This window comes from Piliocolobus tephrosceles, chromosome 13, assembly GCF_002776525.5.
Source record: "Piliocolobus tephrosceles isolate RC106 chromosome 13, ASM277652v3, whole genome shotgun sequence".
NCBI classification, from domain to species: Eukaryota; Metazoa; Chordata; class Mammalia; order Primates; family Cercopithecidae; genus Piliocolobus; species Piliocolobus tephrosceles.
Genome location: NC_045446.1, coordinates 12,010,621 through 12,038,420, shown reverse-complemented (window position 1 = coordinate 12,038,420; position 27,800 = coordinate 12,010,621). Strand labels below are relative to the sequence as shown.

Here is a 27,800-nt window from a genome sequence, read left to right as displayed (position 1 = left end):
AGCACCCAGACGGAGTCTCCTCTCGAGGAAGCTCTGAGAGGAAGCTCTGAGAAGCCAGAGCACTGGGATTCATGCTGGGAGCTGATGAACTGCCTGGCAGGGCAGCCATCTGGGGAGTGAGCTCCCAGCAAGTGGCTCCTAGGAGAGGGGGTGTCTCTCGGGGGAGGAGCAGAGGGTGGGGCCAGTGGAAAGCTGGAAGGGCAGATGGGCTTAAAAGGAGGGGGGACCTCTACCTCTCAGGGCATCCTGTGTTTGAGCTGGGAAGGGGCCTACAACGAGACATCCTGAAACTCAGACATGCAAGCAGAGAGATGCGGGGCATCCTGGCAGGACCTCAGGCTTTGGAGTGTTCTGGAGTCTTGTGGCCTTGGGTGAGAGCTCTGTGGTTCAAGCTGGTCCGGGGTGTTGAGTCCTCTCTCCCTGGGTGGTTATGGATTAAAGGACGCAGTGCCAGTACGGCCGTGCTGGGCTCCTAGGAGATGGAGCCCTCCCTGCCCAAGAAGGCAGGTCAGAGGATTACGCAGGCTGGAAGGGGGAGGGCAGGTGTGGGTCAGACTGCTCACCTGTCTGTTTGGGAGGGTTGACTTAGATTGCAGAGAGTTGAGAGTTATTGCCCCTGCCATGCAAGGTGAAGAAAAGGTTCTGCGCACTTTGGGGAGAGATGGTTACTAAATCACAGTGATGGCAGCTCCCGTTTTCTAAGAGCTGAGCACTTTATGTGCATTATTTCATTGACTCCTCATGACTCAGTCCCTGTGAAGTGAGTACCTTCATTATTCCATCTTACAGATGAGGAGACTGACGCTTAGAGAATTGACGGTCATAGACAACTAGAAGTGATGGAAGTAAGATTCAAATCCAGGGCTGCTCCGCTCCGAGGCCAGAAGGCAGCCCTTGGTCGGCTCATTGGACGGCCACCCGCTCCAAGTCGATGCCTTTGAGAGTCACATTCCCGGGAGAGTGGGGTAAAGACGTGTTAGGGCATGAGGGGACTGAGAAGACCACAGGGGCAGGTAGAAAAGACGCACACCACGGACACCCTTCCCCACAGACAGGCAGGAGAAAACAGCCTGGTGCCACACGTTGTGGGGCGGTGTTGGCCTTTGCGTGGGGCTTGGAGAACCAGGCTGCCCGGCCGCACCCATCACAGAGGCCAGCAGGGCCTGCCTATCTGGGCCTCTCCAGAGGGGACATGGACGTATGGGGTGTGGGCTTGTTCCGAGTTTCAGAAAAATGAATAATCTCCAAGGAAGAATCCAGAAGCCAGACCTGGCCTGGCCAGAGCCTGGGGGACTCCTTTCACTATTGGAAAACATCGTCGGAGCCCAGGACTGAGTGGGCTCTGGTAGGAATCCCCCTGGGAGGAGAGGTCAGAGGGAGGCTGGGGCCAGGAGGAGGGCCCAGCCTGGCCACCAGGGAAGGGTCCTGCTGCCCTCCTGGCCCTCACTCCCCGCTCCCCGGCAGCCAGCCATCCTTCCAAACAACCAGCAGGAGACGAAAGGCCCCAATTGATTCCCAGGGAGTTGGCTGGTGTCAGTAGCAGGGCTGGTGGCAGATGGCAAATTCTGCTCATTGTAGACGAGTAGAAAATAATTAGCGTGAGAACGAGTGGCTGGAGCCTTGGTAATAAATGGAGCCCTGGTGAGGCCTTCTGGGGAGAGGCCTGGAGCACAGGCTCTGCAACCTCAGGCCTGGCTCTGCTGCTGAAGAGCTGAGTAGCCTTGGGCAAGTTACTTAGCCTCTCTGGGCCTCCATTTCTTCATCCGTAATACAGGGCATAAGAGGTTGTTAACAGGATTACGTTAAAAGAGGTAACCTTTGTGAACTGCTTGTTAAAGTAGCCGGCATATAGTGAATGCTATATAAGAGTTTGTTTTTAAATAAACACGATTGAGTAATTGTTGGAACTATTTCTGGGTCCAGCCCAGGATGGCATTGCCCCCGAGTCGTTGGGACTTCTCTTTCCATCCTCCTCCCTGAACTCTGTGCCCAGCTGCCTGACTGCTGTTTTATAGGGGGTGGGTCTCTGGCCAAGAAGCACGAGGAGGGCACAGAGAGAACACAGCAGGTCGACCTGGCTTCAGAGCCTGACTCGGCCACTCACTCACTAGGTCTTTAAACTCTTGGAGCCTCAGTTTCCCCATCCACGACATGCGAACAGCTAGACCCACCCCTGGAGTTGTAGTGAGGTTGGTTATGTGGCTGGCACATGGCGAGGGGTGGAGGAGGTGCCTCCCCTGGTCCTTCCAGGCCATCCTGGAGGAGAGTGGGAAAGGCGTTTGTTAGCCTAAGACCCTGGGCGGTGGGTAGGAGGGCACAAATGTCAGTGGCCTCCCACTCCTGCCCCCGGCTGCACCAGGCACACTGTTTTCATCCCTAGGCCTGGGCGTGTGAGGACCTATATCATGCTGAAATCTGGCCCCAGCCCTGGGCAGGCTCCGCTCTGCCTTCTGCTCCAGCACAGCTGACGTGTGAAAAGCGACAGCTTTCAGGCCCCTAACTTGGGTTGCACACACCCGGGTACAGGCTGGTGGTGCACGCGGCCCCCAGCCCACATGTGCTTTCTCTCCATCGTCTCCCTTGTCACCTTCCCCCTCCTGTGCTTTCAGAGGGCAGCCACTCGGCCACTGGGAGGAAGGGGAAGGTACTGCAGCCCCGGGAGCCCAGGGTGGAACCTATGGGTCCTTCTGTCTGTGTTTGTGAAAATAAGGAGTCAGACTGACAGGCAGAGAGGGTTTTTTTGTTTTTTTTTTTCTTGCAAGTAATTCAAGGAGGCTGCTTGAAATCCCCGCTCTGCGATGTCCTCCTGGAGGGATCTTCAGGCAAACCATTTTGCCTCTCTGAGCCTCGGTTTCTTCATCTGTAAAGCTGGGGTAATACCCTGCGGTCTGATGAGGCTGGAGTTGGATGACACATAGTGTTTCTAGTGCCGTGCTCTTTCCTGACTCCGCAGCCTGCTCCGAGGAGTTCCTCTGGGCTCGGTTTTCCTGATCTGCAGAACAGGTCCCATGCTGTCCCACGTGATTGTGAGTCTGAAGCCAGATGAAGACCCAGAGAACTCCTCAGTCTATAAGACGAGGTTTAGAGCCAGCTTTTGAGTTCAGAAACAGGTGCTTAGCTGAATCCTGCTTCTCAGAAGCAGCATGCAGAGGTTAAGTAAGACCTGGGTTCTGGGCCTAGGCTGTGTGGCTGTGGGCAAGTCACTTCAGCTCATCTGTCAAATAAGGGGAAGGGTAGTGCCTACCTCACAGAGCTGTTGTGAGGACTAGGTGAGTTCATGTTTGTAAAGGGCATAGACGTGCGCCAAGACCTTGTAGGCAATTCATAAATGTTAGGAGAACCGAAGCACCCGACTTATAGGTGGCTGAGATCATTCTGTCCCTGTCACCACCCAGGATCCTGGAGCCTACAGTTTCGCCAGTGCAGAGAGGTTAACTCGCTACCATAGTCCTGCAGCCGCAGAGTGAACAGCTAGGATCTCACCACCGCCAAAGCCTGTGCTAAAGAGAGCAGGACCTGTCTGCCAGCCCAGCGAGGCCAGACAGCGACCTGCTGGTGAGCCTGCCCTAGCTGGGGTGGAGCCTCTGAACACAACGCCTCTGCTAGGGGGCGGGTCACCAGTGTCCTGCAGGGGGCCACCGGGGGACCCAGCCTCACTGTGCTAAGTCCCCCAGACCAGATGAGCTCCTGCCCAACAAGGCACATTCAGAATCAGATGGACCACAAGAGCATAGCAGGCAGCAGGCATCAGTTCCTCTCGACTATTTTGGACCACCTTCCAATTTCAAAGCCCTTTTACATAGAAATCCCGTTCATCATGGAAATGGGAGTCCTGGGCTCTCCCTTCAGGACACCAAGGGTCAAAAAACCCTGCAGAGCGAAAAAGAGCCCTTACAGACTTGCCAGTTTCCGCATTTACTTTGGCCACCAGGAAGTGTGGCGTCCAGTGCTAGTTTTACATACAGCAACCGTGGGGGCCGTTGTGTCTCACACGTGTGCAATGGGCTCATCCTCCCGGCCCTCCATTTTAATTTACTGGGGCCTAGAGGGGTTGGGGCTTTCTGTCCTGGGGACACTGCTCTTGGTACAGCACGAGGCAACTCTAGGATGTGGCTGGATCTGGTCCCCATCACCAGCCCCAGGAGGCAGGAGTAAAATGGAGGCCCAAGGAAGGTGGCTCTCTGGATCTGTCTGAGAGTCTCCTCTCTGTCACCACAGCTGCTGCAGAGCAACAGGGACTCCACCGCTGGAGGCAGGAGAGCCAGTCACAGGTGACTGAAGTAGGCACATGGCTAATGCCTCCCTGCAGATTTATTTCCAGTGAGGGAGCTCCTGCAGATTTTGCTGGCTTCTGGGAGGGTTAGGCATCTCCAAGAGCGTGAAAAGGGGTCTCAGCCCAGGCTCCCTGGGGTGACAGGCTGTTACTGCTGTTGTCAATGGGGAGTTTGAGTGGGGTATGTAGTGAGGTAGAAAGGAGCAGGCTGGCTTGGGGGCTCAGGCTGTGTGTCCAGCACCCGGCAGTGACGCTGCAGGGATGGATATCATGGGAAGAGCTGGGGCCTCTGTGTTCTTTCTGAACCTCAGGTTCCTCTCCCATTTTAAAAGGGGACAGTGGGACTGTTCTGAGACTCCTTTTAACTCTGACCTTTGTTAGGTGTGGGCTTTGGATGGCACCAGGAATGACCTGCACCTCCTGCCTGCCTGTCCTCTTGAACCTAGGATGGTGTCAGGCAGTCTCTACATCTCAATCTCATTCTTCAGTAGTAATAGTAATGACAGTGGCAGCATTTGCTGAGCAGTTACCAGATGACAGGCGCTGTTTGAAGTGTTGACTGATTTAACCCTCCTGATAATTCGGAGGTAGGTACTCTTCTTATCCCTGGTTTAGAAGTGAGGAGACTGAAGCACAGAGAGGTTAAGTACCTTGTCCAAGGTCACACAGCCAGTAAGTGGCAGAGCCAAGACTCAGATGCAGCCTGTTTTAGAGTGCAGGGTCTTAACCACCCCTTGCAAACTCTGTGGAATGAGAGCCACACTGCGACCCTGTGTTACTGCTGTGAGGACTGAAGGCAGTTAGTCTAGGACTTGGGACACAGAAGGTGCTCAGCTAATGTCAGATGGATCCCTATGGCTGGACCTGGCTGTCATCCCCTCCTTCAGGCCCGACTTCCATCCCATCCCCAGGCCAATGACCAAAGCCACCTCTGGCCAGGTGGGAAATCTCATGGGCTGGTGGTGGCACTGGCTGGGGTTCCCAAGCTCATTGTCCAGTTCCCTGTGGACACTCCAGAGGGCTGAGCCAGCACCTTCTTCCCACCCCCTACCCCCCTGGGAGCTCTTGGAGCCCCATCTGCTGGGAGCCCAGCTACCAAGGGACTCTGCTCCCTAAAATCTGCTCCCAGAGCCAAGCCCACAGGGTGCCTTAGGACGAGGGGCCGAGGCCCAGCCTGGGGTGCTTTTACCAGCAGCACCGGAGCACTCACGGTGGGGGCAGGCTCTTCCCGCAGGGCTTCTGTTTGCTTACTCCAGCCCTTTCCGACCAGCTGGGCACCAGCAGCACCTTCCAGACACCAGCACCCAGTCACAGGTCACATCACAGGAGGTCCCCACAAAGCCCTTCAGGTGTCTGCTAATGCAATGGCAGCCATCAGCAGATCCTTGGGGTGTGCAGGGCCGGTGCAGAGTCCTGTAGTGACGTCATCCCAGCCCGTTCTGACCACAGCCTTGAGAGGGGTGTTGTTAGCCCCATTTTACAAGAGAAGAAACTGAGGTCCCGGAACAGTTCATCTAGCGAGAGGAGGGGGAGAGGGTTCTCCCTGAGCTGTCAGGGAAGGCACTGGGGTGGGAGCCCAGCCTGGCAGTCAGGAAGGGAGGGACATTTCCCCAGAAGGGAAGGGTGTGAGCTCAGAGGGGGAAGGAGCCACTGTCTCAGCCCTTGTGACTGGGAGGGGAGCTGTGCTGAGGAGGCCACGGGGTGGGGCTGAGGCGCTGGAGCCAGGCATTGCAGCTGGCACCCGGAGGTGTGGCGGTGGATGCTGTGAGACCCTGGCCCCAGAGACTGTTTGTTGAGCTGGGGTGGGGATGGGCAGCAAGGAGTCAGCAGGTTAACGGTAACACAGTGTAACCAGGGCCGCACTGGGGGAAGGGCTCTGGGGTTCCCATAAGGGAGGAGCCATTCCTCCGCGAGGAATGCATGGGGCCTGTCAGGGAGGGCTTCAAAGAAGAGGTGACTTCTAACTGACCTAGAGAGATGAGTTGGATTTCGCCCATCAGAACTGGAGTAAGCAAAGCATGGACCGTTCCAGTGATGTGTTTCTGGGGAGCAGCACGTTTGGGGGGTGTTGAGAAAGAAGGATGTGGCAGTGTAAGAAGGTGCTGGAGAGCCTTCCCAGCCAGAAGGACTTGTCAGCTGAGGGTGGGCTCTGTGCTGGAGTCTGTCTGCACTGGGATCCCTTTCTGCTCAGGGCAGAAGGGAAGGCATGGATTCAGAGAGGGCGAGGCAGGTGCCTGAGGTTGCGCTGCCTGTCAGTGGAAGGGTAACGGAAGCCTTTAGCTGTCGCCCCAAGGGCTTGGACTTTGTCCTGCAGGCCATGGGGAGCCAGGAAGGTTTTTAAAGTAGGGGGCAGCATGTGCATTTTTAAAAAAGAGTTTGCATTTTTAGAAAGAGGAACTCCCAGAATGGTTAATACTTAGTCCAGGGGCCTGAATCACCAGCAGGAAAATTGGGCTGTGTGGGTGGGGGAAGAACGAAGCTTCCTTGGGCTGCTTCAGTCATTCCATCCATGTGAGAGGGTTCCTGGCACCCCGTTCACACTTGCCTGTGCTGGGGGGCCAACCAGAGGCAGGAGGAGCCCCCAGCAATGCCCCTGTGGCCCCTGCTGGAAGGTATGTCGTGCCTACCCTGGAAGCCCCACTGGTGTGGGATAGAAAGGGCAGGCAGCGCCCACCCCCGCCCCACTGTGGCTGTTGAGGGGAGGACCCTGTGCCCCAGGGGAGGAGAGCCAGAAGAGGTGCTTTGTGGCAGCCCCAGACCAGGAAGTAGGCTCTGCCCTCCCCACTCCTGAGACATTTCCTCCAGATGAAATCACATCCCCAGCAGGGGAACAGGCCCTTATTGTGATGGGCCGGGGTCTCTAGAGAAAGGGCACCATTCAGGCCCTTAAAAATAGCAGCCCCAAGAGATGTATGAAATGACTTGGAGATTGGTGCGGCCCACCCCCAAGCTCCATGCAGCACAGGCCCTGCCACCCCCACCCCAGACCCTGACTTATTGGTGACCAGCTGGAGATTCCACCAGCCCAGGCGGGAGGGGTGGCTGGTCCAGCAAGGGGTTCCCTGCACTCCCTCCGCCTTGCCCGCCCCAGCCCAGACAGTTAGGGCCTCTGCAGACCTTCTCTCATATGATTCTTACCAGGACTTTGGGAGGTAGGGATAATCGACATTTTACAAATTGACATTTTACAGTTGAGGAAACTGTGGCACAACTAATAAGTCACACAGTGGGTATGTGGTAGAGCCCGGGTTCAAAACCAGCCAGCCTGGCTCTTGCATCCCAGCCTCTGTGCCTCGGATTCTATGGTGGTGGGCCAGTCACAGGTGCAGGCCTGTCACTGGGTACCCAGCAGTGTCGGCCCCATGAGCCCTGCCTCACGCTCTAGGTAGGCACTGGCATTGACCATGGCAATTAGCCTCAGGCTGGTCACCCTGAGGTGGGGGCAGTGGTTACCACTGGTCATATCCCTCCAGCGTCTTGACAGTCCTGCAGCCACCTCTGCAGGGCCCAGTGCCAGGTTTGGCTCACTCCTTCCAGCCTGAGAGCTGGGGCGAGCGGGCATGGTTCGGGCAGAGGAGGGTAGTGCGGAGTAAGTGTGGGCATGTTGGGTGGATGGTGTGTGATCTCGAGGAGTGTTAGCTGTCCTGGGCTCCATGGAGCCAAGGGTGGGAGTGAGAGGAGGGGCCTCCCAGGGTGACTGAGAGGAGCCATCCATGGGGTGGACCTGAGAAGGAGATATTCTGGGCTGCTGGCAGGGGCAGGCCTAGGGGCAGGCTGGGTAGGGCCAGACCCTAGCCCTCCAGCTAGCCCCTCTGGGACAGTACTGCCCCCTTCTCCCCCAGTCTGGCCAGATCAGAGCAGGATGCGGAGCCACAGCACCTGCAGGGGCGTGCTGCTCCCCCACCTCTAGATTCATTCCATTCCATTCATGTGAGGGGCTCCTGGCAGCCCCGACAGCCCCCTGAGCCCGACCCGGCACTGCGCTCACCCTCTGTGAACCACCTGGAGATGGGGAGGAGGCGGCAATACCAGCTGTTGGCAGCTCTGTTCTGCCCCAGCCCAACTGCCACCCGTGGTGCTCCGGCCCCCTCCTGTCCTATCATGTCCAACCCTAATCTGAAGCTGGTGCTGTCAGCCACATGTCACAGGCACCGCTGAAGCCCCGGCCCCCTGCAGTCCACAGACCACCCCCCTTCCAAGCCCAGCCACCCCACCACCAAGCTCCCTCACTCTCCACCCTTCTCCCCGCTTCCCAGAAGCTGAGCTCCGACTCCTCCTTGGAGAGAGACTGGGATGATGTCACTTCCTGAGGGTGGGGGGAGGAGTAGGCACGACCCCAGCAGGCTAGCCCGCCAGCCGGAGCCGGGCCACAGCTCGCCAAGTGACTGCACCGGGGATAGGGAGGCGGGCCGGGCGGACATGCGGGCTGGCCACCCGGCCCCACGCCCTCTCGCCCACCCTGAGGGCTATGCCCACTGGCCAAGGGAGACTTGGCTGCTTTCTCCCCGAATGATGCCGGGCTCCTCGGACACACATTTTGCCCGGAGCCGCCACTGGGGAGAGGAGGATCTGCCGCCTGCCCCGGACCAGGTGCCATGTAAGCCTCTGCTGGCGTCGGGGGGGCAGCTGCCCACTAACTTGGTCCCCAGCTCCCTGCAGCAAGGCTCCCTCTCCACAGTTTAGTGTAGGGCTACCCTGAATTCCTTTATGGGTATCTCTGGGGACCTAACTCCCCGTTGGGTCGCCTCCCACCCGTGCTGCTTCCTTTCTCTTAGGGGTGCTGAGGAGTGGGGGCCCTGAGTTCCTGGGCACTCTTTCCTGAGCTTGCTCGAGGCTGATTTGAATTCAACTACTTCGGAGAGTTGGAAATCCAGCTGTAAAAGCTGCATGGCTCAGGGTGGGCTTGGGAGGTATGGTTGCCGGAAGGGTTGTTACCCCAAAGGGCTCACCCCATCCTTCTAGCAGTGTGGGGTGGAAGGTGTCCCAAGCCCTACTCCTGACCCTGCACCTCAACTGTGCCCTTCCCTCCCTGGAGGCATAGCGGTGGTGGGGACTTCTGTCTGATGGGTTCAAAACCAACACATAGAGCGTGCTCTTGGCTTCTAGCAAAGCAGGAAACTGAAGCCCCATTCAAAAAATACTTACTGAGCACCTGCTCTATGCCAGGCACTCCTCACCCTCCATGTTTGTCAGTCCCAGCTGCCAACCATACAGGGTCCCTTGCTCTCACCTTCCCAAGGCCTTCAGGTTTCCTCCTTCACTGCCAGGCTTTGTGCTACTGGATGGACTTGTTCTTGGTCTGGGAACCCCCTCCCTTGACTCCAAGGGCAGTGTGCACTGGGCCAGGTCTGAAGATTATAGGGTTTGAGGGCTGGGCTGAGGGTCCCAGTGATCCCATGAAGGGGGAAAAAGGGGGTCTTTAATAGAGCTGAACAGTGACTGTTGGGGTAACCCCAGGTAGAAGCCAATCCCTAGGGGCCAGTGCCAGTCTCAGGGGACAGGAGAGACCCCAGGGGGAAGGCTGAAGTCTGTGTCCTGCTGCTAAGGTCCTTTATGTTGGCTCCCGCCTGGAGATGGGTCAGCACTTCCAGTGGCCAGCTCCAAAAATGCCTGTGCTTCTGGCCACACCAGGGACTGGTCCTGTGGCCCAGGAATGCAGTGGCCCTGGGTGCTTTCACCTCCTCAGGCAGCTACAAGGTCCTCTGCTTTCTTTCAGGAGGTGAGCACCAGGCCCGCTGAGCCTCTGCAGAGCCTCCAGCCATGCCCGGGATCGTGGTGTTCCGGCGGCGTTGGTCTGTGGGCAGCGATGACCTCGTCCTACCGGCCATCTTCCTTTTCCTCCTGCACACCACCTGGTGAGTCCCCAGGCCCAGGGCCACAGGCCTGGGTTTGGGGAGCAAGGCCTGGAAGGAAGCTTTCTGGCTATTTGTTCCTCCCTGCTTGGGCCCAAGTCCTGACCCTGTCATGCCCCCAGCTGCCTGGAGGAGGTGCCTGAACCATCGAGCCCCTTAGGGCAATACCCACATGGAGCTGAGACCCCCTGCTACCTTTGCTGGACCTGACCTCAACACTGGGGGGAGTTGCTGCCGCTGTCTCCCCATGGCTAACCCTGAGTCTTTTATTGGCTGCCCATGCCCTTCTAGGCATTCGATGCCAGGTGGACTATGGTCTTATGGAGGAGGCGCCTGCTGCCACCCCTCCTTCCACTGAATCCGGGCTGGGGAAGGGCCTGCCTGCTAGTGGCATCTTGAGGTGCAGGAGCCGCCTGGCCTCGCTCACACGGGCATTCCTGTGACAGGTTTGTGATCCTGTCCGTGGTGCTCTTCGGCCTGGTCTATAACCCGCACGAGGCCTGCTCCCTGAACCTGGTGGACCACGGCCGCGGCTACCTGGGCATCCTGCTGAGCTGCATGATTGCTGAGATGGCCATCATCTGGCTGAGCATGCGCGGGGGCATCCTCTACACGGAGCCCCGCGACTCCATGCAGTACGTGCTCTACGTGCGCCTGGGTAAGGGCCACCCACCCTGGGGTGCTGCCCCAGACAACTCCCACCTCTCCATTCATTCAGCCAGTATTTACTGGGCACTTGTTGTGAGCCGGGCCTTGTTTTAGGACTGGGGTACAGCAGTGAACTAAGGCCTTCTATGGCTTACATTCTAGACTAGGGGTCAGCAAACTGCAGCCTGAGAGCCAAATCCAGCCTGCTGTATGTGTTATTAAATAAAGTTTTAGGCCAGGTGCGGTGGCTCATGCCTGTAATCCCAGCACTTTGGGAGGCCGAGGCAGGTGGATCACAAGGTCAGGAGTTCGAGACCAGCCTGGCGAACATGGGGAAACCCCGTCTCTACTAAAAATACAAAAATTAGCCAGGTGTGGTGGCACATGCCTGTAATCCCAGCTACTTGGGAGGCTGAGGCAGGAGAATCACTTGAACCCGGGAGGCAGAGGTTGCAATGAGGCGGAGGCGGAGGTTACAGTGAGCCGAGATCGTGCCACTGCACTCCAGCCTGGGTGACAGAGCAAGACTCCGTCTCAAAAAAAGAGAAAATAAGGTTTTATTGGAACATATCCTTTCAGTTAGGTATTGTCTCCAGCTGCTTTGCCCCTACAACAGCCGAGTTGAGGAGTCCCAGAGTCCGAGATGTTTACTCTCTGACCTTTTACAGAAAAAGGTGCTGACCCCTATCTTAAACCATGTGCATCTCTTCAAAGCACATCTTCCTTGTGATCCTTCTCAAAACAGGCCCCCTGCTTCCTGGGAACCCCCTCAGGGGTCTGGGCCAGCTCGCCAGGGGACCAGCCTGTGTCCTCTTCTTGGGCTCAGGTTGCAGCCTCTTCTGGTCATTTCTAGTGGACACTGCTGTTGTGCTTCTGTGCACTGGGCTAAGCCCTTTTTCCTGTGTTAATTCACAGGGAGCAGGTGTTACTGGTCTCCGTTTGTAGATGAGGAAACTGGGGCCCAGTCTTAGCCCCCCTCAAGGTCACACAACTAGTAAGCATGTAAATGTCGGAGCTGGGATTTGAACCCACGCTGTCTGGCTCCAAAGTCTGGTCTCTGAGCTGCCACACTGCTGCCCATGGAGCTGGGGCTTCCCAGGCTGCCCTTGTGAGGCCAGCAGATCTCCTCAGCCACCACTCCATACCCCTCCCCTCCAGTCTCGGCCCCTGAGGGGCCTGAGCTGGATGCAGACCGGCTGCTGGACCCTTCCCTTCTCCTCCATCAGGTTCCAGAGGCCTCTTGCTGGGAAATAGTTTCCATGAAGTGAACATGTTCTCATCTAATTTTTGCACAGTCCTATGACATAGATGTTGTCACTCCCGTTTTACAGATGAGGAAATGGAGGCTCAGAGAGAATAGGTCACTTGCCTAAGATATGTCTGATTCCAGAGTTCGGACATACGATTCTGAAATCCTGAAAGAATGAGGAAATGGGCCAGGCGCGGTGGCGCACGCCTGTAATCCCAGCACTTTGGGAGGCCGAGGTGGGTGGATCACTTGAGTTCAGGAGTTCAAGACCAGCCTGGCCAACATGGCGAAACTCCGTCTCTACTGAAAATACAAAACTTAGCTGGGCCTGGTGGCGGGTGCGTGTAATCCCAGCTACCCTGGAGGCTGAAGCAGGAGAATCGCTTGAACCCAGGAGGCAGGAGTTGCAGTGAGTCAAGATCGCACCATTGCACTCCAGCCTGGGCAACAAGAGCAAAACTCCACCAGGGAGGCCCTGGGGACCTGAGAGCACAGAAGCTCGGAGAGGTGGTGGGCCCATTGCAAGCGGTCGGGCAGGGGCCAGCAGGACCAAATGGTGACAGGACAGGCTTGGGCCTGGGAGGTGGGGGTGGGGGAGTGCTGCTGGCCCGCTGCCTCTGCCTTTGCTACTGAGCTGGCTGAAAGCCTCACAATAGGAAAGGCCAGGCCAGGGTTCTAGGCCCTTCCCTGGTGGGCAAGTGGCAGCCATCCTTCAGCCAGGCCTGCTCTCCTTGCAGCCATCCTGGTGATCGAGTTCATCTACGCCATCGTGGGCATCGTCTGGCTCACTCAGTACTACACCTCCTGCAATGACCTCACTGCCAAGAATGTCACCCTCGGTATGTCTGGGTGAGGCCTGCTGGAGCCTCAGCAGCCCCAGGGGCACAGGAGACAGGATCAGTTTAGAGAGGAAGAAGCTTGGGTATTGCCAGAGGGAAGTGGCTTCTGTGGGGGCACCAGCAGGTTGACTGGGCGAGGCTGCTTCCCTCACCCTTGAGGCCTGCCAACTACCCTTGGGGGACCCTTGTCTGAGGTGGGCTGCAGCAGGCACAGAGCTGCTCAGGTCAAGTCAAGGCTCCTCAGCACCTCCTTGGAAACCCACAAAGCTGCCTGCTCTGAGCCAAGAGTGGCCCTCGGGGTTGTGGGTGGGCAAGACGGTGGCCACATATGTGGCCAGAGACTGGGACCAGGGGCTTTGGAGCCTGGCTTTTGTCCTCAGCAGCATTTGGGGTTGGGGAGGCTCCAATGTCCCTTTCTTCAGAGCGGATGAGCCAAAGAGGTGTCCCCAGCGCCTCTGCCTATTGCCTCCCACTGCTGCCCACAGGAATGGTTGTCTGCAACTGGGTAGTCATCCTCAGCGTGTGCATCACTGTCCTGTGCGTCTTTGACCCCACGGGCCGCACCTTTGTCAAGCTGAGAGCCACCAAGAGGAGGCAGCGTAACCTGCGGACCTACAACCTGCGGTCAGTCAGCGGGCTGGGTGGGCAGTCCCAGAGTGGGCTTTGCTGACTGGTGGGCAGAGGTCTCCATTCTCCAGGAGGCTATCCCAGGCCTCCCAGACTGCATGCCAACATCTTGTTAGCCATGGGCATTAGTCAAAGGGCTTAACTGCTGCCTGCCTCAGTTTCCTTGTCTATAAAGTGGGAATAACAATTCTTGTCTTGTGATGTTGTTGTGAGATTTAACTGAGATGATACCTGCAGAGTGACTAACACAGTGCTCACACTGGGTAAGTGCTCAGTTAATAGTAACTGTTGTCATCATTGTCACTGCTGATGATAACAGTGATAATAACAGCACAACCAAGCATTGCGTGTAGTAAGTTACAAGTCCACCAGACAGCTGTCATCTTCCCCATCATATGGGTGGAGAAACTGATGTACAGAGAGATGATGGGACTGGCCCGAGGTTGCACAGCTTGAAAATGGTAACGCTGGGAAGTAGCCCAGGCTGTCTGGCTTTAAAGTCCTTGCTTAACTAACTGTTAAATTAGGCTAGGCTGCCTGTAGGATTCAGAGACTGAGAACGGTAAGTCAAGGAACGCTTCCTAGAGGGCGTGAATTTTGCGTGATGTTTTAAAGACGGGAAAAGTGTGCCATGGCAGACAAGATGAGAGAGGGCATCCAGGCAGTGTCACAATAATTTCTGTTTGTTGAAGGAAAAAGACAGGGGCTTCCAGGATGGGTCCCAGTACCTCCTGTTAATGGGGCTTCTACAGTGCATTACGTAAGAAGCTCCCCATGCCGAGCCCTTCACACAATTCATCCATTTAGTCCCTTTGTGAACCCCGGCATGGTTGTGAGATCCATTCCACAGATGAGGAATCCATGTCCCAGAGAGGGCAGGTCGCCTGCCCCAGGTCAAGCTGCTGAGGTGCAGAACTGGCACCACACCTGCAGTCCAGAGCAGCTGGCTCAAGCGCCCTCACCTGGGGAGCCGGCTGCCTGGACGCCCCCCGCCCGGCAGGAATTCTCCCCGTCCCACCCTCCTGCACTGCTGTGTTCGGCTCCCCGTGGACCTTCCACGTCAGCTCAGCACTGCAGCCAGAGCCACACCCGTGCCTGCTCTGGCCACATCCCAGCCCAAAATGTCAGGTCTAGGAGCCAAGGCCCCATAGCCCATTTTCCCTCCCGGCCCAGCTGGCCACCACCACCCATCCCACAGTGCTCTGGGAACCCTGCTTGGCCAGCACACTGTCCCTTCATCAAGCCCTGGAAGGTGGGACATTGGTTTTGGATATACAGCTGTCCAAGTCCCTAAGAGCCAGCAGGTCCCCAGAGCAGCAGTTCCCTGCACCCTTCCCTACCCACCTTCTTTAGCCCTGGAAGATCCTGTTGTCCTCCTGCTCGTGGCCATCTGCCTTATGAAGCCAGGGTTGGAGGGCAGGAAGCGGTCCTTAGACAGACGGAGGAGCCAAGAGGCTCAAAAAAGGCCTGGCCTGTCACTCCAGATGGATGTTAAGTGCCTTGAATGCATCTGAGGGCCACCCTTGCCTTCCTCTCCTGACCACCCAGCATCAGGCTTTTAAGGGGCCAGCACATGGCACAAAAGCAAGCCAGCCCCTTCTTGCTCGGTTTGGAGGTCTGCACTTTTAATGTGGGATCTGTTATCTTTACGCTGAAAACACACCGACTGCAGACATCCAGCCTAGGAGGAACCTCTGTGAATAACTGGCGCGTTGCTCTGCCTTTGGGTACAGACTCCTGGAGACCCTGAATCTCCATCCGAGCAGCCAGACCCACTGGGGGTGGGGTTGGGGGGTGAGAATAGACAAAGGCAACCATGTGGGTGAGGGATGGAGCCCTCTCCCTACCTAGGTATCAGATCCAAGGAATTGGGAAATGCAGAACCTCATTCAGCCCCATAAATTTCCTATAAGTGGAGTATGTAAGTATGTAAGCGTCTGAAATCCTCTCTGGGGAAAAGCAGGTCTTTCTGGAAGGTCTGTTCCAGGCCTTAGAACGAGACGACAGAGAGGCCCAGTACCCTGCTGACCTCTCCCAGGGTTTGAGTCTTTGGACACCTGAGCTGCAGGGTAGCCCCCACTTTGGGCTCCCAGCTCTGAAGCCCCAGAGCCTGCCTGTGTTCAGTCTTCCAAAAGCCAGGTAGTCTCTCCAGCACTCCCCACCTCCCTCTTCCACCCACCCACCTTTGGCCAACAGCACACACCATTTTCGGCTAGCAGGAGTCTGTCAGGGAGTGCCGCTGTTGGCCAGCAGCCAGGCCACTGGCCACCAGCTCTGACAGGGCCTGGGCCCTGTTACCCCCAAGAACCCCCTGTGGGAACCCTTTGGTAAGGTCCTGGGAACAGGCTGCCCTGTTTCCAGAATGTCTGGGTCCCAGCTCTTCTGGTCCAGCCCTCTGACCTCACACATACCGCCTCTCCTGCTTTGCAGGCACCGCTTAGAGGAGGGTCAAGCCACCAGCTGGTCGCGCCGGCTCAAAGTGTTCCTCTGCTGCACGCGGACGAAGGACTCCCAGTCAGTAAGTACTGGGAGGTCGCTCCCCTCTGGCTCACATCCTGTGGTCAGGTGATTAAGGGGCTGTTTGCTCCTTTGGCAAAGCAGGATGGGGCAGGGCTGGTGGGAAGGAGCTGGGTTTCCAGCAGCAAGTACAGCCTGCTCACACAGGGCCTGTTATTCACTGAGCCACTGGCTCCAGCATGCAAGACTGCGTCCACTTGCTTTGTCAAGGGAACAGAAAGCTGTGAAGACTGCATTGATTCCCTTGGAACTTATACTGTAGTTTAGGAGAAGAAATACGCAGAGTCAGGGTGACCTAAAGACAAAGAAAAGTAGCATTTCACTAGCAGCAAATTAATCAAGAAGGCCTGGCAAAGCCGATAGGCATTTAGCACAGTCTTAGATGGGGACACATAACCTTCAGCACCTGGGAGCTCGGAGGAGTGGCCAGAGGGTCAGACTTAATGCCAGGGCACTGCAGAAGGAAGACACGGCCAGCTGGGGGTGGCCCCCAAGGGGAGGGAAGGGAAGCAGGCCCCGGGATCCTCCAGGGGCGCCCCGCAGCGAGCAGGGACCTTAGAGATCATCTAGTCCCACCCCTCATTTTACAGATCAGGCAGCTGAGGCCCAGAGAGGTGGAGTGACTTGCTCAGCGTCCCACAGCTAGTTAGTGGCAGAGCCAGTGAGGTCAGGAGACCACTCCTCCCTGAGGCAGACAGCCAAGTGCCTTCCATGGAAGCCACCGGGAAGCCTCGAGTGGCTCCTGCCCACCAGCGTCCCCTGGTGAGCCGTAGAGTGAGTAATCAAGTGTAAGAAAGCCCCCGAGTTTCCCTGGTGGGCGGGGAGCACCCTCTTGGGTCTCTCTGGGGCGGTCTGAGGGGTCTGGGCTGTAGGCAGGCCTTGCAGAGGGCAGAGAGCTGGCCCCTGATGGATGGAGGCTGGGGCTGCTGTGTGGAGGGCACGCCAGCCCCTCCAGGTGCACGGGCAGAGCTGGGGCTATTGTCAGAGTCTGGGGAAAAGATAGCACATCACAGCGGAGCCCCAGGGCAAAGGTCTTGATAGACACTGATGGCCTCAGGGGCCAGGTCCGGTCCCAAGCACATTTTGATCAGCCTGTGCTGTGTTGCTTACATTTTAATTGGATGCCAGTATTTAAAAATCAGGGGTGTCTCCATAAACTTCTGTATTTCTGAATCTGGCGAAGTGGGCCCTGGAGGGCCTCCGGTCAGCTGGAGCTGAGCAGTAGCTGGCTCTGTTTGGCTCCATTCGGCATTTGAATTTGTAGCCCTTGATTTATTCACTTACGAGTGCCAAACACCCAGGGGCGAGAGCCATTGAGACAGACTTCATGGCCGTGTGGCTGTTCCCACCTCAGCTTCTCCTGACAGGTTAGGGAAGAGGCTCGGGGCTGGGGCTGCAGCGTGGGGCCAGGAAGGGAAGACTAAGAGTGCACCAGCCAGCAGGGCTCGCCTCCTGCCCTGAGGCCCAGACCTGCGCTGTCCTCAGGCCAAGGACCCTGGAGAGAAGCCACGGGGGGGCCACTGGACCAGAGAGAACACCCCCCTTCTAGGGCACATTGTGGGGATCACTGAGCCAGCAGCCTGTGGGTAGCTGGGGGAGGGGACCTGAGACCTAGCAGGCTCCACAGAGGCCTTAAGAGGGACTTCCAAGGTCCCAGCTGGTGGGGCGAAGGCAGCCAGGAGCTTAGTTTGGTTTCTGTGCTCGAGAGAATGGCTAGAGGAGAAATGAGCCAGAGCCACCCGGCCTTGATCCTAGCATCTGGGAAAGCAGAAAGGAGTGACTCAAGTAGGCACCTGCTCTTGGTAGACAGTGGGCACCGCGCAAATTCCAAGGAGAGGAGAGGGCTGGGAGGCTACTGCCAGGTCTAGAAGCCCAGAGCCCTGGGCAGGGCCCTCAGGGTCACAGGCGCACAGGGCCGCATGGAGTCAGGCTCAGCGGGCGCTGTGGAGGTGCCAGGGAGAACCTGCCCAGGGGATCCCCGAGCAGACACCTGCTTCTGCAGCGTCCCAGTCCTGGGGGATTTACTCCTGGCCTCTCGTCCTCTCTCCTGCTCCCCTGCCACTGCCTCCTGCCTTCCCGGACCTCATAGGATGCCTACTCAGAAATTGCCTACCTCTTTGCGGAGTTCTTCCGGGACCTTGACATTGTGCCGTCCGACATCATTGCTGGCCTGGTGCTGCTCCGGCAGCGGCAGCGGGCCAAGCGCAATGCCGTGCTGGACGAGGTGAGCACTGCCAGCCCCTCTCCAGGTCACCTCTCCACACCACCCTCCTTTCAAGCCCCTTCCCTGCGGCCCCTGCAGCAGAGGACTCAGCTCCCATGCCACTCCCCAGTGACCATGCACCCTCTTGCACCCTGGAGGTCACCTTTTCCTCTGGCTCCCCCTGCCTTCCTGAGCTTGTCCTTCGGCCAGGCTTTCCGTGACTACTATTCGAGGGACTTTCCGGGCCATGCATGGCTGCCTCTGGGGCTGGCTCTCAAAGGACTTCTAACCGCAGGCTTAGTGGATGCTGTGAGCTCCCGCGTCGGTCTTCTACATGGCTGCTCTGCCCACCCCACCCCACATCCCCACCAGCACACCGACCCCAGTTAGGGTTTCTCAGTGTCTCACACAAAATACCTTCCCCCTGCTGTGGGCCAGGAATGTCCTCAGGGGCTTGATGTTTTGGGTAGAAGGGGAGCATCTGGAAATATGGGGACACCTCAGATTTTGGAAAAGTGGCTGAATCCTGGAAGAACTAGAAGCTGCATGCCCTTTGGGCTTCTCGGCCTTTGGGAAGCAGGCGGACACCGAGGTCTGGGCCCCCTTTCCCGGCCACGCAGCCGGGCCTGGGCCAGCGATTGTCCCTCTTCACCTGCCTGTCTTCCAGGCAAACAACGACATCTTGGCCTTCCTATCTGGGATGCCGGTGACCAGAAACACCAAGTACCTCGACCTCAAGAACTCGGTGAGTCAGAGATCAGCTCTCACCCCACCCCATCTCCGTCCCTCGCACTCTGCCACAGTGACCTAAGCACGCTCCTCCTAGCTGCCCTCGCAGTGCCAGCCACATTGCCCCCGCCCTGTCCCCCTCCTCCAGGCTCTCCGGAGAGCCTCTCTGCTCAGATCATGCCCCTCACGAGAACCACCCACCTCACACCGGTTCTACAAACAAATCCCCTGAATTCCTTTACCAAGTTCAGAAGTGTTTGGTCCCGGCCTCTTGAGATGACAGAGTGCTTCACCAGGGTGAGCTGCTAGGATTTTTGCGGCTCCTGCTGCTGTTATGAAACACAAGGGGCATAGTACTTGGGTTTCCAAGCTTTTTTGTAGTGGAACCTTTTCTCAGTCGTCTTTCGTAGAAATCCAGTGTGTTATAGGGAAAGGTGGTGCCAGTACCATGGTGGGAGGGCCCCAGCCCAGGGCCCAGCACAGCCCAGGGCCTAGTGCAGCCCAGGCTGAAACCACAGCTGGCAGCCGGGAGAAACAGGCCCTGCCTTAGGAAGCAAACGATTGGAGCATGCATCTGCTCTGATGCCTGTCTCTGCGACCTCCAGCAGGCCCCTCATCCCCTCTGAGCCTGATCCTGTATCTGTGAAATGACGCTGGGCACACCTTCTACCAGAGCTGTGCTGAGAGGATGCGAGCCATTCCCATCACAGTGCCAGGAAGCCTCAGTGCCAGCCAGGATGCTAATGGAAAGGATTTCGTCTCTTAGAAGTCTCAGTCCTTTAGGCCACATGTGCTGTCTTGCACCTGCAAGCCCAGCACTTTGGGAGGCCAAAGTGGGAGGATTGCTTGAGGCCAGGAGTTTGAGACCAGCCTGGGCCACATAGTGAGACCCTGTCTCTATAAAAAATAAAAAAATAGCCAAGCATGGTGGCACATGCCTGTGATCCCAGCTACTTGGGATACTGAGGTAGGAGGATTGCTTGAGCCCAGAAGATCAGGGCCGCAGTGAGCTATGATTGCCACTGCACTCCAGCTGCACTGTCCCTTAAAAAGAAGAAAAAAACCCCCAACACTCAATCCTCTAGAAAAGCCTCAGTCCTCCCTGCCTGTCCCTACTCCTCACTACAGCAGGCATTTGTATCCTCTCTGAAAATAGCCATATCCAGAGTAGGTGCCCCAGACCAGCCCATTTCTGCTTGCCAGGCTCTGTCCTGGGTATTCTCACCATTCTCTCCCTCCCACTCCTCACAGGGAGCGGGGAGGGCAGGCAGCTGTGACTCCCATCAAGTGACTCCCATCGAGGTGCCAGGGTCACACCTGCCACCTGGCAGAGGCTGCCAGGGCCCACCCCATCCCCAGGGCTGCAGGGAGCTCCCGACAGGGAGAGGATAATTACCTCCTTCCCACTCTCGTTCCTGAAGAGCAGCTGAGCTGGCCAGGAATGTTTCCACCCCTCCGGGCCCTGATCAAGATGCTACCTATTTCACTTCACAAGGTGACTAATCACCCTCCTTAACTTTTACAAGGTGACTAATTCCCTCTCCCAGTGCCTGGGGCACTTGGGAAAAACTGGAAGCTGCCAGACACTTTGCTGGGACACCCCTGCCTCTTCCTGCCTCCACCCCAGCAGCTAATAACCTTCTCAGTGTCCACAGTGGCCGCTGGGCCTCAGACACACTGACTTTCAAACTGGCGCCTTGCTCCGGAGAGATCCCAATCTCCCACCACCACAGCCCCTGCCCAGAGCCCTGGGAACCTGCAGCTGGCTGAGTCAAGTTGAAGGTTCCCGATATTTGCAGTCAAAGAACAGGAGGGCCAGAGATTTGGTGACTGGTCTCCTGGCCCAGTGTGGCTGCCCTGTTGCTCAAGGCCCACACACCCCGCCCAGCTAGAGGGCCGGGGCCTCTCAGGGCTACATTTTCCCAGCACTGATTGCTGAGGTGCGGGGATTACTCCTCACGCCCCTCAACTCTTCCCTTCTCTGGAAAACAGGCAAGGAAATGGACCGAGTGATTTTCTGTCCCCAAATCATTCATTCTGAGACTGGAGCAACAGGACAGATCTCTGAGGATTCGTGTTCTGGTTGCATGGAGATAATTAGGGAAATGCAATTATGGCCTGGAGGCGTGGCCTTCTTCCAAGGCCTGGGCCCCACACCTCAGCAGCTGACCAGCAGCGCCTCCCTGCCTGGGGGTGGGTCTGCAGTCTCCCACCCTGGGGAACTGCTGGGCCCTGAGGCTGCAGGCAGGAAGGGCAGGAGGTGACTGCCCTCTGCCTCCTCTCTTCTAGCAAGAGATGCTCCGCTACAAAGAGGTCTGCTACTACATGCTCTTTGCCCTGGCTGCCTATGGGTGGCCCATGTACCTGATGCGGAAGCCAGCCTGCGGCCTCTGCCAACTGGCTCGGTCTTGCTCGTGAGTACCCCTGTCCCGTCTCCCAGCGATTGCGACTCTCCTCCCGGGTGGTATGTGAGGAAGGGCTAAGGGGCTGCGCCCGCTGCTTTGCCCTGAATGGCTTCTTTTCTGTACCTCTGTGGGCCTCAGCCTTTCTAGTTCTGTGTTATCCCTGAGCAGTGAAGTTGTGGGCTTCGGAGTCACACAGTTATGGGTTTGAATCCAGATGTTGTCACTTGCAGCCTTGGGCAAGTGGGTCTACCTCTCTGAGCCTTGGTTTCTTTATCTGCGAAGTGAAGATGTTGATACATACCTCGTGGAATTTTTTGGAGAGGGCTCGATGAGATATTGCATAACACCCGTACTGCTGCCTTGCCTCCCCTTCTGGCGTTCTCTCTCTGCCCCCTCAGCCATTCCCTTCTGCCCACATCTTCCCTTCTCTCAGCTCCCCTCATGTGCTCTGCCTTTCTAGAAGAAAGGACTTTCCTGGTAGGGAGCCCCAATCTATAGAGGTCTCTGGAAAGGCACCAAGAAGGCCTGTTACCTAAAGGCTCCAACCTTCTTGGTAGGGGTCTAGGAAAGGCCTTAGTCCCAGACCTGACCTGCAGCCTGGCTCCGCCCTCAGCCCACCGCTTGGGGACTGGGTGGACTCTGCTTTCCTAAGTGGGCCAGAGAAGGGCACCTGCTCCAGGAGGAACCCCTCCCTGTCCTGGGTGTCTCCGCCCTCAGCTCATGCCAGGCAGAAGGAGGACAGCTCCCTGGGCTCCCGTTCTGGAAAGACTGGCATTCTGGGCAGCAGCTTCTTTCCTTGACACCTCTGCCCTTGGGACCCGCAGCAGCCACACCTACTCTGCAGTGCCCTCCCTGTCCTCAGAAAGCTGGGTGGCTCTCGGGGCCGAATCTCACCATCCCTCCGGCAACTGATCAGAGAGGACTAGATCGCCTCATGCCCACTTCCCATCTTTGTCAGCTGCACGTGCCTGGCATTCTTGCCTGCATCTCTGGGAGTCCTAGCCATGGCAGAGAACTTCTCAAAATGAGCACCAGGCTCCATTACTCGCTGGCAGTGTGAGGACATCTCTTGGAGCCTCAGTTTCCTAAATTGTAACAGGTGGTATCTGTCCTGCCTGCCCATAGGGTGTTTCAGAACCCAGGGCGTCACTGGCAGGCAGGGCTCTTTGGTGCTCTACAGACAGGAGGGATGCTGGTATCTGCATTAGGTGCCTTAGTGCTGCAGAGAGAGCAGAGTCTCTAGACTCAGGGCCCAGCCAGGCCCCTGCCTGGAAGACCCAGGTACTTGTGGGGCTGAGAGAGGCAGGCCTGCAGCCCAGGGGGTTGGGAGGAGGCCAGAGTCCAGTGTCCTTCTCAGTGCCCCAGCCTGTCCATAGCAGCCTGGCCAGAGGGAGAAGGGCTGCCCATCTGCCTCAGGCCCAGGCCTCTCCCCTGGCAGCAGTTCTCAGCCCATGCAGAGCACAGCAAGCCAGGCCTGCTTCTGGCTTGGCCCCAGCCCTGCCCTGGATGAGCCCCAGGGCCCTGCCTTCCAGGGTGCTGGCCCTGCTCCCCTGACTGGTCCCCCTGGCCTGCAGATCACTGACTCAGAGGCAGCCCTGTCACCAGAGAAGGGAGGAGCCACCCGTTATTAAGAACTTATAATAGGCCAGACCATTTCTGCATCTTGGACCCTTGATCTCACACCAGCCTTGTGAAGTAGCCGTCAGCACCTGCTCTTACAGAAGAGGAAACTGAAGCTTAGAATGGCTGAATGACCTCCAGGCCCTTGCGGTCAGGAAGTGACACAGCAAGCGTTCAAACTCAAGCTTCCAGTCTCCAAAGGCCACACTGTTACAGCTTCATGCTTAGCTGAGATTGGAGAGGGAACAGCTGCTGAGCACAGGAGCTCAGCCCCTAGACCCTGGCCCTCCACCACTTGACCTGCAGTAGGGGGACCATGCTCTCTCATTGTACATTGGGGTTGTCCCCTCCGCAAACACCGTGGATTTCTCAGCGAAGCCTCTCCCCATTGGAAAGTGTGTAATAGTCACTCAGGTGATGTTCCAAGTGAAGACGAACCTCCCAGCATCAACAGAATCCAAGCTTCTTAATAAAATCTCAGCTGTCATCCCGTGACAGCTGGCAGGTCCAGTCACGTGGGCTCCGGCGCCTGGTGCCCTAGCCATTGGGTGCTGGCTCCCTCTGGTGGCCTGAGGCGCAGCTGCACCTAGCTGGGTGCCCAACTCCCGGGCTGCCTCGTCCTCACAGGGGAGGCTACTGTGTGCCTGGCACTGTTTGGGTGCTGGGGATACAGCCGTGGACCTCTCTGTGGTGATCACTGCCTAGCAGGGAGGTGGACAGCACATAGACAAGGCGAATAGGGCACCTGGTGGAGCAGATGGGCGCTTTGGACCCACATGAAGCCAGGTGCCTGGGGGCCTGGGGAGCCCTCGCTGTTAGATGAGGTGGCAGGAGAGACCTCACTGTGACAGGATGTTTGAACAGAGGCTCAGAGGAGCAAGGGCCAGGCTGCCACGCTGTCTCAGGTGCTGCTGAACATGCCAGCAGCAGGTCAGAGAGACCAGGGCCAGGTGGGATAGACAGGATGTTGCTGTAGGGTCTTAAAAAGAAAGTGATGTGGCTCGACTTATCTTAAAAGGGCCACTCTGTTGCTGAGCTGAGAGCATAGGGGCAAGTGCAAGGAGGCCAGTCAAGGCCACTGTGGCAGTCCCAGGCGGAGCTGCCAGGGCAGGGGTAGGGGAGGTAAGGGAACGCCTGGAGTCCAGCTCTGAGTGTGAAGGGAAGCCGAGCACGTGTACTGACCGAGTAGCATGGCCATGGGGGTGAGAGCTGAGGAGCCACAGACAGCTGCAAGCCAGAGGCCAAGCGACCAAAGGGCCTTGGGAAGACCTCAGGAGGGTTGGGGTACACAAGCAGGGAAGGGGTTGGAGAGCTGGCGGGTTGTCAGGCCTCCGAGGGAGGTGTTGGCTAGGCCATTGGATGGAAGCATCTGGGGGTTGGGGCAGGCCTGGGATGGATTCCTGAGGGTGCAGATGGTGTCTAAAACACAAGACTGCATGAGTGCATGGAGGAGCCAGTGCCCCCAGAAGGACCCCAGGACCTCAGTGTTGGGGGCATCGCTGAGTAGGCCCTGCCCAGAGGGGAGATCCCAGAGAGGAGGGGGCCCCAGCCAGGTGGGGAGAGGGAAGGGCCCACAGGGTCAGGTGCTGCCAAGAGCTCAGTTAAGAGGAAGGCTAAGAGTGGCCAGTGGATTTGGTGACGTGGGGGTCACCAGGACTTAGCAAGGGTGATTTGGGAGAGGCAGTGGGGCTGAACGCCCAACTGGAACTGGTTCCAGGGACGGTGGCAGGAGACAGTTGTTCCCTCAGGGACTCCCTGGCCCTGACTCTCTGTCACTCCACCCCAGGTGTTGCCTGTGTCCTGCGAGGCCGCGGTTCGCCCCTGGAGTCACCATCGAGGAAGACAACTGCTGTGGCTGTAACGCCATTGCCATCCGGCGCCACTTCCTGGATGAGAACATGACTGCGGTGGACATCGTCTATACCTCCTGCCACGATGCGGTGAGGCCAGGCAGGGCGGGAGCCTGGTGTCCGGAGCAGGCAGTTGAGGGTCTAGGGTGCTGAGGCTGTCCTTCCAGGCCAGCAGGAGCCCTCGCTTGGCTGGTGCTGGCGCTAGCGCTGGCTGGCTGCAGCTTCCAGGCATCCCTAGCTGGGCAGACCCCCTCCTCCCTGGACCCTGGCCTACCTGCACCACCTCTGGGGCTGGGAAATCTGACGTCAACCCCACACCCAGTGTTTGGGTTGCCGGGCCCTAGCCCTTTGGGGAAAGGAGGTGAGGGCAGAAGCAGGGAGGGGCAGACATCACCTGGACTGAGGGGCAAGTGGTGGCACTCAGGGCTGCCAGTGCCAGCAAGGAGCTGGGAGGGCAGGGCAGGCCTGTGACTGGGGTCAGGAGGAGATCCCCAGTGACCCTGGGAGCCCGTCAGCCTTTCCAGCGGCAGAGGCCCCATGGCTGGTGGAGCCAGATTTCCTGGCCAGGAAGGAGACCTGCCTAGGTCACTTTCCCCGAGTCTGGCCCCACCAGGGCCGCTCAGGCTCACGAGCTGCCCGCCTCCTAGGTCTACGAAACGCCCTTCTACGTGGCGGTGGACCATGACAAGAAGAAGGTGGTGATCAGTATCCGGGGGACCCTGTCCCCCAAGGTACGCTGCCCGTGGCTCCCAGCCCCCGGGGGTGCCTGCCTCCCTCTTCCTATCCTCTTTAGCCCACCCCTCACCTGTCTCCTCTCTCCCCAAGGATGCCCTGACTGACCTGACGGGTGACGCTGAGCGCCTCCCCGTGGAGGGGCACCACGGCACCTGGCTAGGCCACAAGGTACCCCACATCATGGATCCCAGGGCCCCTGGGCTTCTTTCCTCCCCTGCCAGCGTGCAGAGGCGTGTATTGTTGGGGGTTCCTCCCTGCCTGCTGGGCTCACTGGAAGAGATTGGTCAGAGAGGCATGGATTAGTCTGGAAGGCCCATGCGGCCCACTGCTGCGACCCCCACTGCCCTGCCCAGCCCAAAGCCTGTCCATGGAAGAACCTGAGAGGCAGCTGGGAAGTGATCATAGCAGCTTCATTAGCCACACCGGCCCTCTGAGCCTCAGTTCCCACCTGTGAAATGGAAGTGACACGGTCAGCATGTCTGCCAGCCCCCACAGCCGGGTTGTCACGAGGCCCAAAGGGAAAAAGGGATGGGGCGGAGTTCCTGAGCTGCAGGTCACTGTGGGTTTGCTGGTCACTGGGAGGCCTTCCACCAACGCCTGCTTCTGTTCCTGCCCACCCAGGGAATGGTCCTCTCAGCTGAGTACATCAAGAAGAAACTGGAGCAGGAGATGGTCCTCTCCCAGGCCTTTGGGCGAGACCTGGTGAGGCATTTTCTATGACACCAAGCCCTTGTCACACCTGGGTCCCCCTCCTCCAAGGCAGCAGAGAGAGGAGAGGATGGATGGGTGACGGAGCCTCGCACCTCCCACGCAAGCCAGGCTCCTGCAACCTCTTTGAGCCTGGCTCCCAACCCCTCCTCTTTTGTGCCAGGTCCCGTGGGCGTCCTGCTCCGCCCCACCCACAGTCATTGGGCACCTGATTCATGCCAGACACCAGAGGCACAAAGATGATTCAGGGCAGGCGGCTTTTAAGCTTCATAGCTGCAGAACCATTTGTCAGAAGGAAACATGGAGAGGCTCAAAATACAGAGCAGAGAGAAGGGGGGAACTGAGGGAGGGGCGGGAACTGAGTCCTGCCCACTGGCCACGGTCTGTGCAGGTAGCTCCTGAGGTGCCACCAGCTGCCCTTTCCAAAGCAAAGCAGGCTCTGGCCTCAGGAGACTTCAGTCTGGTAGTGATGGTGGAGAGATGGGGTCAGGTAACCACATGTCTATAGCAGAGTAATCACTGTGGTCATAAAAACTCCATCCCAGGCACAGATGCAATGACTAGAGGGAGCGAACCGCTCCTGGAAAATCAGGAGAGCTTCCCCAAGGACATAACCTGTGAGCAAGGTTTGGAAGCATAAGTAAGAGTTTATTAGAACAGTCAGCCTGCGCAGTCGCTCTGTGGGGACCTAGCTTGGTTCTCTGCGCCCCAGCATTCACACAGCACAGCCATGATCCCAGGACTCTGGGAAGATGGGAGGACCCTCTGCCTTCCTTGGGTTGGCTAAGACAGTCGCTTGGCAGGCAGCGGGGCAGGGCTCTCAGGCTTCTCTCGGTCTCCAGGGCCGCGGAACCAAACACTACGGCCTGATTGTGGTGGGCCACTCCCTGGGTGCGGGCACCGCTGCCATCCTCTCCTTCCTTCTGCGCCCACAGTACCCAACCCTCAAGTGCTTTGCCTACTCCCCGCCAGGGGGCCTGCTGAGGTGAGCCGCCTGGGGCCTCAGAGTGGGCTGGGGCAGTTGGGACCAGTGGAGGCTGAGGGTTGGCTGGTGCTAGGGGCTGGACTGGGAGTCTGACTTCTAGTCCCATGAAGGTCTGGGAGTGGCTTGGAGAGTGGAGGGTGGGGGCTCTGAAATGCCATGCGCCCCCCAGGATCTACCCAGCAAAGCCTTACCAGCGGGAAAGACAGAGTAGGGGGCAGGCAGCCCAGCCTGCCACCAGCCAGCTCCCCGGGAGCCAACCCAGGAGTGCAAGAACAGAGCTTGCTCATGGCTGGCCCCCGATTCCGGAACACCACCGCCCTCCCCCTTGGCCTTAGCTTCTGCTTCGGCTTCCCTTGCAGTGAGGATGCGATGGAGTATTCCAAGGAGTTCGTGACTGCTGTGGTTCTGGGCAAAGACCTCGTCCCCAGGTGAGTCCTTCCCCCGACTCCACAGTCCCTTGCCAGGCTATTCCTCTCTCCTCCAGGCCTCTACCCATCCCCCAGCCCCTGTGTCGCTCTCACTCCAATTCCAGTCTCTCAAGGGACTCCATGCCCCTCCCC

The 27,800-nt window shown here is 57.9% G+C and overlaps 1 protein-coding gene across 3 annotated transcripts in view; it reads left to right on the top strand.

Moving 5' to 3' along the window:
• Nucleotides 1–27,800, top strand: part of DAGLA (diacylglycerol lipase alpha) — a 67,779-nt gene that overhangs the window by 30,492 nt on the left and 9,487 nt on the right. For 2 of the 3 annotated variants that reach the window (XM_023189498.1, XM_023189499.1), the window contains exons 2-15: nucleotides 9,990–10,128; nucleotides 10,572–10,783; nucleotides 12,760–12,861; nucleotides 13,347–13,485; nucleotides 15,919–16,006; nucleotides 18,095–18,229; nucleotides 18,876–18,953; nucleotides 21,227–21,351; nucleotides 24,749–24,902; nucleotides 25,460–25,543; nucleotides 25,638–25,715; nucleotides 26,169–26,249; nucleotides 27,098–27,240; nucleotides 27,576–27,668. In XM_023189498.1, the coding sequence (XP_023045266.1) occupies nucleotides 10,034–10,128; nucleotides 10,572–10,783; nucleotides 12,760–12,861; nucleotides 13,347–13,485; nucleotides 15,919–16,006; nucleotides 18,095–18,229; nucleotides 18,876–18,953; nucleotides 21,227–21,351; nucleotides 24,749–24,902; nucleotides 25,460–25,543; nucleotides 25,638–25,715; nucleotides 26,169–26,249; nucleotides 27,098–27,240; nucleotides 27,576–27,668 (1,607 nt within the window). In that variant the 5' untranslated portion in view covers nucleotides 9,990–10,033. The remainder of the gene's footprint in view (nucleotides 1–9,989; nucleotides 10,129–10,571; nucleotides 10,784–12,759; nucleotides 12,862–13,346; nucleotides 13,486–15,918; nucleotides 16,007–18,094; nucleotides 18,230–18,875; nucleotides 18,954–21,226; nucleotides 21,352–24,748; nucleotides 24,903–25,459; nucleotides 25,544–25,637; nucleotides 25,716–26,168; nucleotides 26,250–27,097; nucleotides 27,241–27,575; nucleotides 27,669–27,800) is intronic. The other variant, XM_023189500.1, reaches the window with a different exon arrangement.